Source organism: Lactuca sativa, chromosome 7 (genome assembly GCF_002870075.4).
Source record: "Lactuca sativa cultivar Salinas chromosome 7, Lsat_Salinas_v11, whole genome shotgun sequence".
Lineage (NCBI taxonomy): Eukaryota > Viridiplantae > Streptophyta > Magnoliopsida > Asterales > Asteraceae > Lactuca > Lactuca sativa.
In genome coordinates, this window is record NC_056629.2 from 175,197,393 (window position 1) to 175,209,780 (window position 12,388).

A 12,388-nucleotide genomic window follows, 5' to 3' on the forward strand; every position below is an offset into this window, starting at 1 on the left:
GTTGGGGAAAAATGGGGTCTAGGTTTTGTTCGCCAGATACAGCCAAGGCAGCAATGATTTTTGTTGCTAGTCTTCCAAAAGGATAGGGCTTGAGACTTTTAATCGTTCATGGAAAAGCACAAAGGTGGGCAGTAGAATGGGTGAGATGGAAAATAGAGTGGCGAAAGTATCACCAATGATCCTATATGCCGACTCATGGTATTGATTAGAGAGAGTTGCTAGATATAGCGATTGAGGAGAAAGAATAAGGCCTCAGTTTGTTTTTCTACAAAAGTACTTTTTGAGCACTTTTCTCTTCTGGCGGGTAGACGTTTCGCAACACGTCTTCTTCCGCAAACTTGGAAAAAGGCAAAAGACATTTAACCACTTCCAAAACAAACAACACCTAAGAGATGTGGTGTCTGTGTTGTGTTCGTGTTCTTCACGTAAGGCTTTGCCTTCTCTAGCGACTTCTTGATTCAATACGTCGATGATGTGTGGCCCGGTGAGGTAATTGGTAATGGTGTGATGGGAGATTTTGGAACAAGGAAATGAGTGTGAAGGATAAGTACGATAAATAGAGAAGAGGGAAGAGAATGGATCTCTCGCCAAAAAATTAGAGTGGTCGTCAGCGACCTATTATCGTAAAAAGGGTTTGGGATAGACAAAAAAAGGAGAGATGGAAAAGATGGGTGGGGATGAAATGTGGAGTGGGGTGTTTATTTACTTTTTCTTTTTAATTTAAAAATAATAAATATCACAAAATTAATATAAAATATAAAAAGAAGGGAAAATTACAAAAATGATCGTTGTGTTATGGTAATAGACACATAACTCGTAAAAGGACAAAAACACCCTCACATGCTATGCACGTGATGGGCGGTAAACTGCAAGTCTGACGGAAGGACCAAGTTTGTAATATTCAAATAACACAAGGACAACGTTTGTCCATTTTATTGAAGTGGTAAACTGCAAGTCTGACGGAAGGACCAAGTTTGTAATATTCAAATAACACAAGGACAACGTTTGTCCATTTTATTGAAGTGGTAAACTGCAAGTCTGACGAAAGGACCAAGTTTGTAATATTCAAATAACACAAGGACAACGTTTGTCCATTTTATTGAAGTGGTAAACTGCAAGTCTGACGGAAGGACCAAGTTTGTAATATTCAAATAACACAAGGACAACGTTTGTCCATTTTATTGAAGTGGTAAACTGCAAGTCTGACGGAAGGACCAAGTTTGTAATATTCAAATAACACAAGGACAACGTTTGTCCATTTTATTGAAGTGGTAAACTGCAAGTCTGACGAAAGGACCAAGTTTGTAATATTCAAATAACACAAGGACAACGTTTGTCCATTTTATTGAAGTGGTAAACTGCAAGTCTGACGAAAGGACCAAGTTTGTAATATTCAAATAACACAAGGACAACGTTTGTCCATTTTATTGAAGTGGTAAACTGCAAGTCTGACGAAAGGACCAAGTTTGTAATATTCAAATAACACAAGGACAACGTTTGTCCATTTTATTGAAGTGGTAAACTGCAAGTCTGACGAAAGGACCAAGTTTGTAATATTCAAATAACACAAGGACAACGTTTGTCCATTTTATTGAAGTGGTAAACTGCAAGTCTGACGAAAGGACCAAGTTTGTAATATTCAAATAACACAAGGACAACGTTTGTCCATTTTATTGAAGTGGTAAACTGCAAGTCTGACGAAAGGACCAAGTTTGTAATATTCAAATAACACAAGGACAACGTTTGTCCATTTTATTGAAGTGGTAAACTGCAAGTCTGACGAAAGGACCAAGTTTGTAATATTCAAATAACACAAGGACAACGTTTGTCCATTTTATTGAAGTTGACTATAGATGCCTGTTATGCCATACCACAAAGATCATTTTGTATATATCATTCCATTCCCCGAATCCATGAAAAAAAAAAAAGGCACTCCTCCCTCAGTGGAATGAAAATCCACCCGGGAAAAAGAATTACATTCCATGGGTAATGGTCAATTCCATTCTTTTATGGCAACCCAACATGATTTTTCACATTCCGTAGTAATACTCCATTCCATTCCCTCTTCAATGACTTTAGTAGATAACTACATACCGAAATATAACATCAAGATTTCCTCATTAAACACAAATCATGCTCAAGAAAATATTAAAAGGGAATCTTAATGTTTCAATCTGATCTTCCCAAAATCAACAAGCTCAAAGAACAATTTAATACATTCTTGAGTAAACCCACATAGCAACCAAATTAGAAAAAGCATATTCAAATACACAACCTTTAAGAACATAAGAGAGAGTGATCATATATCAAACTTATGCAAACTTAAAGAGAATCACATGAGACTAAAAGTTGTATATCATTCAACAAAAATCTCAAATCATTGATGAAAACAAAAAGTCAAAGATACATATTACCAAGGAGGATTAGAGCCTTCCCCAACAGATGGTGATCTTGAACTCATGCTACCATCTCTTCCTAACCTGGACACACTTCTTCCAGCTTTTGGTGTAGACAAACCAGGGCTTGATCCACGATAACTTGCACGAAGTGATTCATCAACATTTGAATTTGAAGATTTAGCAATTGCATTTCTCACAAATTTTTGGGCAGCAGGGGAAAGAGTTCGGGCACCTGGACTAGCACTTCCTCCTCTATGCAATGGTGGTTTCTTAAACATCTTAGACCTGTCCCTAAGTTTTCGGGCAGCTTCTCTTGATAAAGAATGAGCTTTTAAGTCTCTTGAAGGTGGAAGTGGGATCTTGAATTGAGGCCCATTACCGCTACCACCAATGTCAATTGGAGTATCTTCTGGTTCTAATCTTAAAGGTGTTCCTTCAATTTCTCCCCATGTAATGAAAGGGGATTCATCTACACCTGGTGCAGGAGATGGAGTTCTAACAAAGGTATACCCGTTGTCTGATTTCTTGTTGGATTCAACGTAGAATGGATTTGGGGTTTTTCTTAAATCTTCTAAATCGTATCTTTTGAACTTGTCTCCATCTCTATCTGACATGGACCATTGAACTGGTGTGCCACCTGCAACAGGGTTGTAAAGAACAGACATGGGGTCGTCTTCTTTAGGCTTTGAATCCATCATCTTTCCATGGAAACGTGTGTTGGGTTTGCTGATTTCCTTTGTCATTCCTTTCAATCTTTCAGCCAATTCGTCTTGAGTTAATGGGGCTTCTCCTCTATCGGCTGGATGATACATTAATAGATTCTTTGCAGTGTATTTCCATCCTTCTAATGTTGCTAATGGCTGATCAGATGTCCCGTATCCATCTGTGATTCTGTCCTTTTTGGCATCCTCGATCAGTGCTGTGTCTCGATTCTCACCTTCAAGTAAAAACGCATACCTTTCTCGTTTCTTTCTGTTAACCTTCTCGATGAGTTTGGAAAAACTATCGTTGTCTTCACTTGTATACTTTCTAAAAAACTCATCAAGTGTTAAAGAATCAGCGTCTACAGACCCATCTTCCTTAACAAGTTCCCTAGCGGCATTCAAGAGCTCATCCTTCACAAAACTATCGGTACCAGGAGTCCTATCGAACTCCAACGGAGTCGTATTTCTAAAAAATGTTGAACCAGGTGTACGAATTTTACCTTCTGTATCCGTAACCGAAACTTTCCCAGAGCGTCTCTCGATAATCTTCAACTGCGCATCACGGATTTGCATAGGATCACCGGTACGAGTAGCTTCCAGCCAATCAAGTCGGTCTCGGAGCTTAGGTATATCAGGGAAGAAGTCCCGCTCGATGATCTTCTCGATCGCAGCAACGTAGGTGTCCTCGTCGAGGACGGTGGAAGAAGCGCGTTTTCTAGGGTTTTTGGTGGTTGTGGTGAGTAAAGAATTGGAGGATCCAACGCTTTGATGAATCGGTGTTTCAGAGACCGAAGGTGACGGAGAAGAGAGCCGACGGGGGGAGTGGCCTGGTGATAACAACATGATTTAGGGTTTGAAGAGTTTGTGAAATTAGGGCAAATATATTTCTGTAGATTAGGGGTTTGGGGATGGCGATTTGTGCAAACAGGGGGCGAAAAGGTGGAGGTCTTCGGAATCTATAGATCGGCAAAAGAAGAACGCGGTTTTGTGTACGGCGGTGGAAGGCGGCGATATGGCTAAAAATGCAAAACAAATCAAAGAATGATTGCGTCTGATCCCTTTCTTGATTGAAATCGGTGGTGTTCAGATTTTTAATTCGATTTTGTTATTTTAATTTTTGAAAGAAAAAAAATATAAAGATAAATATGACAGCTGTGGGATTTGAACCCACGCCCTTTCGGACCAGAGCCTAAATCTGGCGCCTTAGACCACTCGGCCAAACTGTCTTGATGAAAATATTCGTGAGTTAAGGAAGGAAGTAATTAACATTTGTTGTTTTTCACATAAGGAACTTTTGACGCTATTGAATCATTTTAAATAAAACAAAAACGTAGATAATGGTACAAGAAACAAATATAACACAGTAAATTACACGAATGGTCCCTATGATTTAGGATAATTTGCGTGTTTGGTATCTAATTTATTTTTTTAACTTGAAAAATCTCTACTGTTTGCTTTTGTTACATGCTTAGTCCATGTCTTACCTAAAAAACTATTTTTCCATTGATTTTTTAATTTATTTAAATAAATACACCCTCAACCCCACTCCCCTCACCTTACCTTACCTACCCCACCACTTTTCCCTACATAAATAATAGTCTTTTTAGGTAAGATAGGGACTAAGCGCGTAACAAAAACAAACATTAGGGACCAAACGTGTAACAAAAACAAACAGTAAGTACTTTCCGAGTTAAAAAAATAAGTTAGGAAACAAGTAAGTAAATTACCCCATACCATAAGGACCATTCGTGTAATTTACTCAATATGATATATCTTTGTTATTCATGGTATTTCATCACAAATTTGATAAATTTATTGTAGATTATGGTTCCATTTTTGACACATGACATAAACAAATTATGATAACGAGATACAAAGAACTTGTATTTGCAACATATCAGCTTTTGAAAAATATTTAATATTAGAATATAATATAATGGGGATTGACTCAGACCGTTGGTTTAGACCGGAGTTGGATTGTGTGGTCTTAAATTGGTTAGGTTGAAGTTTTTTTTGTTAGGTCGGTATGATCCGATGTGTATAATAGATGAAGAACAATATTATGTATTTCTTTAATGTCATGAATTTCTTTTAGTGTCTAACTTGTTTTCACGTGATCTATAAAAAAAAATGTTAACATTAAGTGGAGGTTGTGAAGGGAGTTTAGTCTCTCGACATGATTTTGAATGGAGTTCTAAATATCTCCGACAAAATACAAAAATTTATAAAACAAATGAACGACAATCAACAATTCTCCAAATGATTCAGATGTCAATGTGACTGTCTAAGAAATAAATTGAGGTTGATGATTAAGGGGGGACTATAAACCTCACTAGACTAGATAGAAGATGACCGGTTGATAAAAAAAATATCAAGTGGGTCCATTTTGAGTATATGGAATGATATTTTCCTTCAAAAAGTGAATATTCTAGTGGGAAAAATTAGACGAAATAGATTACCAACAAGAAGAAACCTTGACCAACGGAGTATTGATATTCCAAATACTTTATGCCCCATTTGTAATTTGGAAGCGGACCAATTGAATCATTTGTTCATTAGATGTGAGGTGGCTGGCAGAACTTTGAATACAATTTTCAAATGGTTAGAAATTCACGTCGATTCTTTTGATTGTATTAATTCTTTATTTGATCAAGTGGGCACGTTCAGATGTAGTGTCATTAAGAGAAGAGTGATAGTTGCGATGGCTAACACTACTCTTTGATTACGTTGGAGGTTTCGTAATGACGTCATTTATAACAATGATAAGATAAGGAAATATATTATTTTTAACTCTGTTAGAGAGCTTTCCTTTCTCTGGATTAGCAATAGATCTAGACAATTCTTTGTTAATTTGGAATTGTTGGTTACAATTCTCTCTAAACAACTTGTAAATCTCTTTTTGTCTCTAGTGTTTTGCTAGAGTTTTTGTTTATATATCTTTGTTGTTGACGGTTTCAAAAAAAAAAAACAAAAACTCACTACATTATACGGAATACATGTGTGAGCAGCTCGTGAATGGCTTGACAAAGCCAAGTCACGCGTGAGACGCCAAGGAACACCGTCCCCAACCTACGTAATTGGTTGAGGATCTCTTGGGATTTATTTATTGTTGCTTTTCTGAATGCCAAAATTTGTTAATAAATCTCTTGAGACATTTAGATTGGTTTTTTTAGGTAGAGGATTGTGAGCGAAATCTCTATTAGGTGAAATGGGATATTGTCTTGGCTAACAAAATAAGGTGGGGTGGGAATTTGTCACACCCCAAAACCGGAACGGCGGAAACGTTCTGGGGCGGAGGACATCATGTACAGTATCACAACACAGAATAATAGTAAACAAGCAAACAACATCATCCATTGCATTAATAATGTATTTTAATACAAGTGTGTTCTCTATAGTTTATAAGACACCAAAAATATGAATCAAAATAAAATATAAGTCTTGCATGTGCTCCATCTTCTCAAAAGTTGGCATCGGTACCTGTCTACTTATGACCTGAGAATACAAGTTATTTTGAAAGAGTTTATCAGCTTTAAAGCTGGTGAGTTCATAAGCATTTTAGTGTCATTGTTTGTATGAAAATGTTTGTAAGTGTTTGAATGTATAAGTTTGTAAATGTTTGTAGTAAATATTTGTATCTCCTAGAAAATCCTATATTTTCTACTAAAAGTAGCCTTCTACCAAGGCATCAAATGTATTGTACGTTTGTTATTGTAAAAGTGAATATTCCTCCCAAATGTGACTATCATTAATAAAATATAGTTTTTACATTACCATTAAGATCATAAAGTGAATGTAATGGGAAAAATAATGAAGTACTGTAGTATTATGTTATAGTAACTACTTATGTACTGACTACCTTAAACCAATTGTTAATTAAGGTATAATGTGATATAATTGTAACCATACTTGATCGACCTAGTAAAACACGACGCTCGAAGACATCGAGATGGTATGACATTCATCACCCGAAGACCTGCAGGTCCTACTGTAGCTAGCAGCAAGGTGTAGGACGGTCAGTCCAGTATAGATCTATACACAAATTCACGTTCTCCGTTCAGAAGACTTTGGTTACAAGTCGATCCATGACAGAGATGCCATGCCCCGTAGTAGTGCCTCATATTTATGTTATAGTATGTATGTATTGTATGTACTAGTGTAGTGTATGTTCTCTCTAATTCCCATCATAGTATGTTCTTTTGTATAGTATATGGTGTGTATGTATTATATGTACTAGTGTAGTGTATGTTCTCTCTGTATAGTGTATAGTATGTATTGACTCATGTGTGAATTGACTCTTGGTATGTTTCATTGTACTAGAAAATAGTAAGTAGTATACCTCTAAACTATACCTATTATAGTTTACTAGAAATGTTGTTTGAATGACTTAGTAAGTTTATACACCTTTGCTACCCAAAGGTGATGGAACTGAGGTAAAAGCTTTATATATATACATATATACATAATATATAACTAAGGATCAAACGACACTCGGACAAACAACATGGTACTCTAAGTCCACAACCAAACAAGGAACAGGAATTAAAGTGAGTTATCAGTCCTAAGTCCTTCAAACCTTACTTGTATAACTATATTTGTATTAAACATGATTTTGACAATGTATTTGTTTAAAGAATTGAAAGTAAAGATTTGGTAACTAAGATCAAGTTTTATAAAGAGTTTAACATGTAAAAGAGTTTGATAATCATTTTAAAATAGTTTTTGTTGACAAAAACAGTTAAAAGTATAGTAAATCCAATTGTTTGATAGTTATAAATCACATGTGATTAATATTATAACTATAATGATTCAGCTTGTATTCCCCCCCCCCCCTCCATAAAAGCATTTAAAAACATTTAAAAGGTTAATTAAGGGGTATGAACTCACCTACAGTGAGTGGTTTGGATGAAATTGATGTATAGGATGCTAAGTGCCAAGTGAAGACTTGAATACACACACGGATCCTAGTTAGCACATAATGACACACATATGCATCTAATTAGTGATTAAACAACTAATTAAGCAAGTATAGACACCTTAGAACATGGACAACACTTTGATTCAAGTACTAGAAGTACAAAAGGGTTGCATCTAAGGGTTGTAGGGCCTCACTTTGGAGTTTACGGCCCAAGTGTAAACTCCCCATGAGTTCACGACCATGGGTTTACGGACCTAATGAGTTTACGGCTGTAAACTCATGGTGACTTGTACCATTTTGATGTTTAAGGTCCTTAACTCAACTTGGAAGTGTTATAGACCTAGTTCCAATGCTAAGGAAAGAGGTGTGGCAACCTTGCACACATCATTAGGGTTTACGGCCAATGGAGATTACCTTGGCCGTAAACACCCTTTGTTCTTGATTTCTTGGTGTTTTCAAGTCCTTGATTCATCAATCTAACTAACAAACATGTATAGGAGGTAGGGACTTACATTTTGAAGGCTAATGGAGGGTGTTTTCGGCCCAAAACACTTAAGTGTTCTTGGTTTTCTTGATGATCTTGAAGATCTAGTTTCCAAAGATGAAATTTGTTGTGACAACCCGAAATTTTCATTCGTACAAACCTATAGTCAAGCACTTCAAATAAAATTCAAATACATTTATACTAATTTTTAGTCAGTTTAAAGTCCGTTTGGGTGTTTTCAGTATTTATTCTTCAACGAACGAAAGAAAGGAAGTACTTTCTCGGGTATTGGAGTAGCAAACCCACACTTAGCACCCTAATAAGGAGTTCACAGTCAAACTTTTGGATTTTGGGCCGTAAACTCCCTTGAGGCCGCAAACTCATGATTAAGGCATGAGTTTACTCTTCATTCTTTGATTCTCCAACATTCCACCTCAAGAACCCCCACCATTCTCTCTCAAGTATCATCCCACTCTTCTCCCAATCTTCCGAAAATGTAAGTGTTTATTCACTTGATTTGTTGTTATGACATTACATCTAGTTGTTATACATCATTTCATCCATACATTCTTGATTTTCACTTAGGTCTTCAAGTGTTCTTCAAAACACCAAGAACACACACTAATGTTCTTGGACCTTAAACACCCAATCAAGCTTCTATCTTGTAAGTACACTTGTCATAGCTTGTCATGTACTTAAATGAACTTATTTACACTTAGAAAACACCTAAGAAAACATAAGATCAAAGGTGTTTACGGCCAAGGCATGTTCTTGGGCCGTAAACCCTTAAAAGAGGGGCAAAGTGCACCCTAGTCCCTTGCTTGGCCTTGTATACTAGTCTAGATCACTTCCTTGAAGTGTTTAGGACCTTAAACATCAAAGAAACCAAGTCCACATAGAGTTTACGACCATAAACTCATAAGGAAATGGTCCTTAGGTCGTAAACTCTATAAAGAGGTGATATTGTGCCCCTAATGCTTCCTAAAGCTTGGACTTGATCATAGAATGCTTACTCATGACTTATAAGACCTTAAATCACCAAATGACACTTAGTACCATGAGTTTACGACCGTAAACTCATGGGGGAAATGACCTTAGGCCGTAAACTCCATAAGGAGTGGTCCTTGGGCCATAAACTCCAATGCCATGCCATGCAACCTTTAGATGCAACCCTTTGGTACCTATATCACTTGAATCAAAGTGTTTCCATGTACTAGGGTGTATTAACTTAGTTAATTAGTTGTTAAATGACTAATTGGATACATATATGTGTTATTATATGTTATTTAGGATCATTGTGTGTGTTCAAGTCTTCACTTGACACCTAGCACCTTGTCCGACACTTCCATCCAATCCACTCACTACGGGTGAGTTCATACCCCTTAATTAACCTTTTAAATGTTTTTAAATGCTTTTATGGGGGAATACAAGTTGAATCATACTAGTTATTATATCAATCATATGTGATTAATAACTAGCATACAAATGGATTTACTACACTTTTAGCTGTTTTACTCAATATACTACTTCAAAATGATTTCTCAAAACGTTTTTACATATTAAATTCTTTATCAAACTGTCTTACAACTATATCTTTCCTTTCAAAATCTGTTATAACTACGTTTCAAACAAAGGTTTTCATGTACTTCAAGATGTGTTTCCAACAAAGGATTCTTATACTCTATACTGTTCTTATCAAACAAACTGCTTTTAAATCATTTTATAGACTGACGCCAAGTCATCAATTCTTATTTATTAAACTTTTCAAAGGTTTTACAAAACTTCTTTTAAACTTTTATATTGTCAAATGCATGCCTATATATTATGTATACATACATAGACATAAAGGTTCTATCAGTCAATTCAGTATCTTTGGGTAGCAAAGGTATACTTTCGGTTATACACGTACATTACTAGTAACTATAATAGGCATAGTTAGGAGATACTACTTACTATTCCTAGTACAAGAAATCACAAAAGAGTCAGTTCATTCATGAGTCTATACAAATATATTACATACTATATGAAGAGATACTATTACATACTATATGAAGAGATACTATTACATACTATATGAAGAGATACTATTACATACCATATGAAGAGAAACTATTACATACTACATGAAGAGATACTATTACATACGATACGGGACTGACCATTCTACACCCAGCTGTTAGCTACAGTGGGAAAATGCACATCGACGGATGTCTACGGTAGTACTGTTCGACGAGTTACCATGCCGTGTTTATCCTAAGACAAAAGGATACGATTGCAATAATTATATTATTTTCCTTATTACCTTTATTTTGTGACACATTCACATAATCGATGAGGTACACTAGATTTTAATAATAATAGTTGTACAAGGGAAAAACCTTCATTTTTGCAGAGGTTCAAACCTTCAAAACAGTCGGGTCTTGGTAGAAGACTACTTTTTATACTAGTAGGAAATATGAGATTTTCTAGGATTTTTATACTTATACAAACTTTTTCTCAAACAATCAAGTCTTTCATTACAGTCTTTACAAATCAATGACACTAAAATACTTATGAATTTACCAACTTTATGCTGATCTATGCTTTCAAAATAACTTGTATTCTTAGGTCACTAGTAGACAGGTACGATGACCAGGTTTTGAGAAGACGGAGCAGTCAAGACTCGTCTTTATTTTGATTACTTATTTTCATGTCTTTTTCTATGAAAGAACACACATGTATTAAAATCTTACTATTAATGCAATGGATGATGTTGTTGCTTGTTTACTACTTTACACTGTTGTTGTAACGCCTGTGTTTTCGGGCTTGCCATTTTTAGCAATGTAATAGTCTAGGTTAACCTTTGTAACCCGTTTTGAAATAATAAGAGTGTATTATTTGAGTATTATGTGTTTTGTGCTTAATTGCTTAATTATGTGGTTTGATTAATTAAGAATAAAAACAAGCGTCAAGATTTAAGTGTAAAATAAACTTGATATCTTTGGATAATGTTGTAGTAGTTGAAACGAGGTTTCCAAATATATATATATATATAGAACGCCCAAATCTGACTTCGTATGAGGAAGTTATGATTGATTGAAGTTTCGACTTAGCGATATGCAGCCTGATATACTCGATTTGAGATCGAGCGGTTTTTAGCCAAAGAAATCTAAATGAGAATCGAATATCTCGTTGTTGGTATCGAAGCAATGAAAAGTTAGGCGAGAACGGACGTCAAACGAAGAAGTTATGAATTTATAACGAAGTTTTTCTGTTCCGTCCTATTAAAAATAAATAATAAAAATAAAGTTAAAATTAGCCGACGGAGTCTAAACGAAAGTTGTAGAGCATAGTCTCACCTTCGCGTGGATATAAAGAACGTCGAAAACGGAGTTAGTATGAAGAAGATATGAATTTCCAAAGTTTATTAAATAATTAATATTTAAATTTAATTATAAAAGTCGGCATTATCCGAAGAGTAGTCACCGATCTGATCCGAAGTACGCCCAGCGTACCGCGAAGCATGACGCACCTCGCACTCAAGTGACTTCGGATGACGAACGCCATGACGATTTCGGACCAGTACGCCCCGCGTACTCCGAGGCTCCAGCCTCCTATAAATAGGATGCGAGGGAAGCCGACTCAATTGCTCTTTTTCTCTCTTCTCTCTCCCGTTCTGCCTCGATTTGCGTGCCAAAAGTACCCCGAAGCCTCGGTAATATTCCCGAGTCCCGAAGCAAGTCCCGAGATCCCGAAGATCCCGAGAAGTGCGATTCCCGAGCCGAAGCTCTGCCCGCGAGGAGTCCGGTTTTTGTGAAGATCTTCCAGATCTGCTGAGGATTACTACTTCTGCAAGCCGTAGTGCTATCCGATCCTCTTATGATCAAGTGAGTGTATACTACCT

At 36.2% G+C, this 12,388-nt stretch overlaps 1 protein-coding gene and 1 non-coding gene across 2 annotated transcripts; both read right to left on the reverse strand.

The window, feature by feature from the left end:
* Positions 1-2,276: 2,276 nt before the first annotated feature.
* Positions 2,277-4,222, reverse strand: LOC111902850 (uncharacterized). Its single transcript, XM_023898664.2, has one exon. It carries the CDS (start codon positions 3,944-3,946, stop codon positions 2,411-2,413), a length of 1,536 nt encoding a protein of 511 aa, XP_023754432.1. The 5' UTR covers positions 3,947-4,222; the 3' UTR covers positions 2,277-2,410.
* A 27-nt stretch (positions 4,223-4,249) lies between these two features.
* On the reverse strand, positions 4,250-4,329 carry TRNAL-UAG (transfer RNA leucine (anticodon UAG)). The gene has a single exon. It is a non-coding gene; the product is annotated as a tRNA-Leu (tRNA).
* Between the last annotated feature and the right edge of the window lie 8,059 nt (positions 4,330-12,388).

Bases quoted from the DNA above. Each gene is read 5' to 3' on its own strand.
- LOC111902850 (XM_023898664.2), bottom strand. From the start codon at position 3,946: ATGTTGTTATCACCAGGCCACTCCCCCCGTCGGCTCTCTTCTCCGTCA.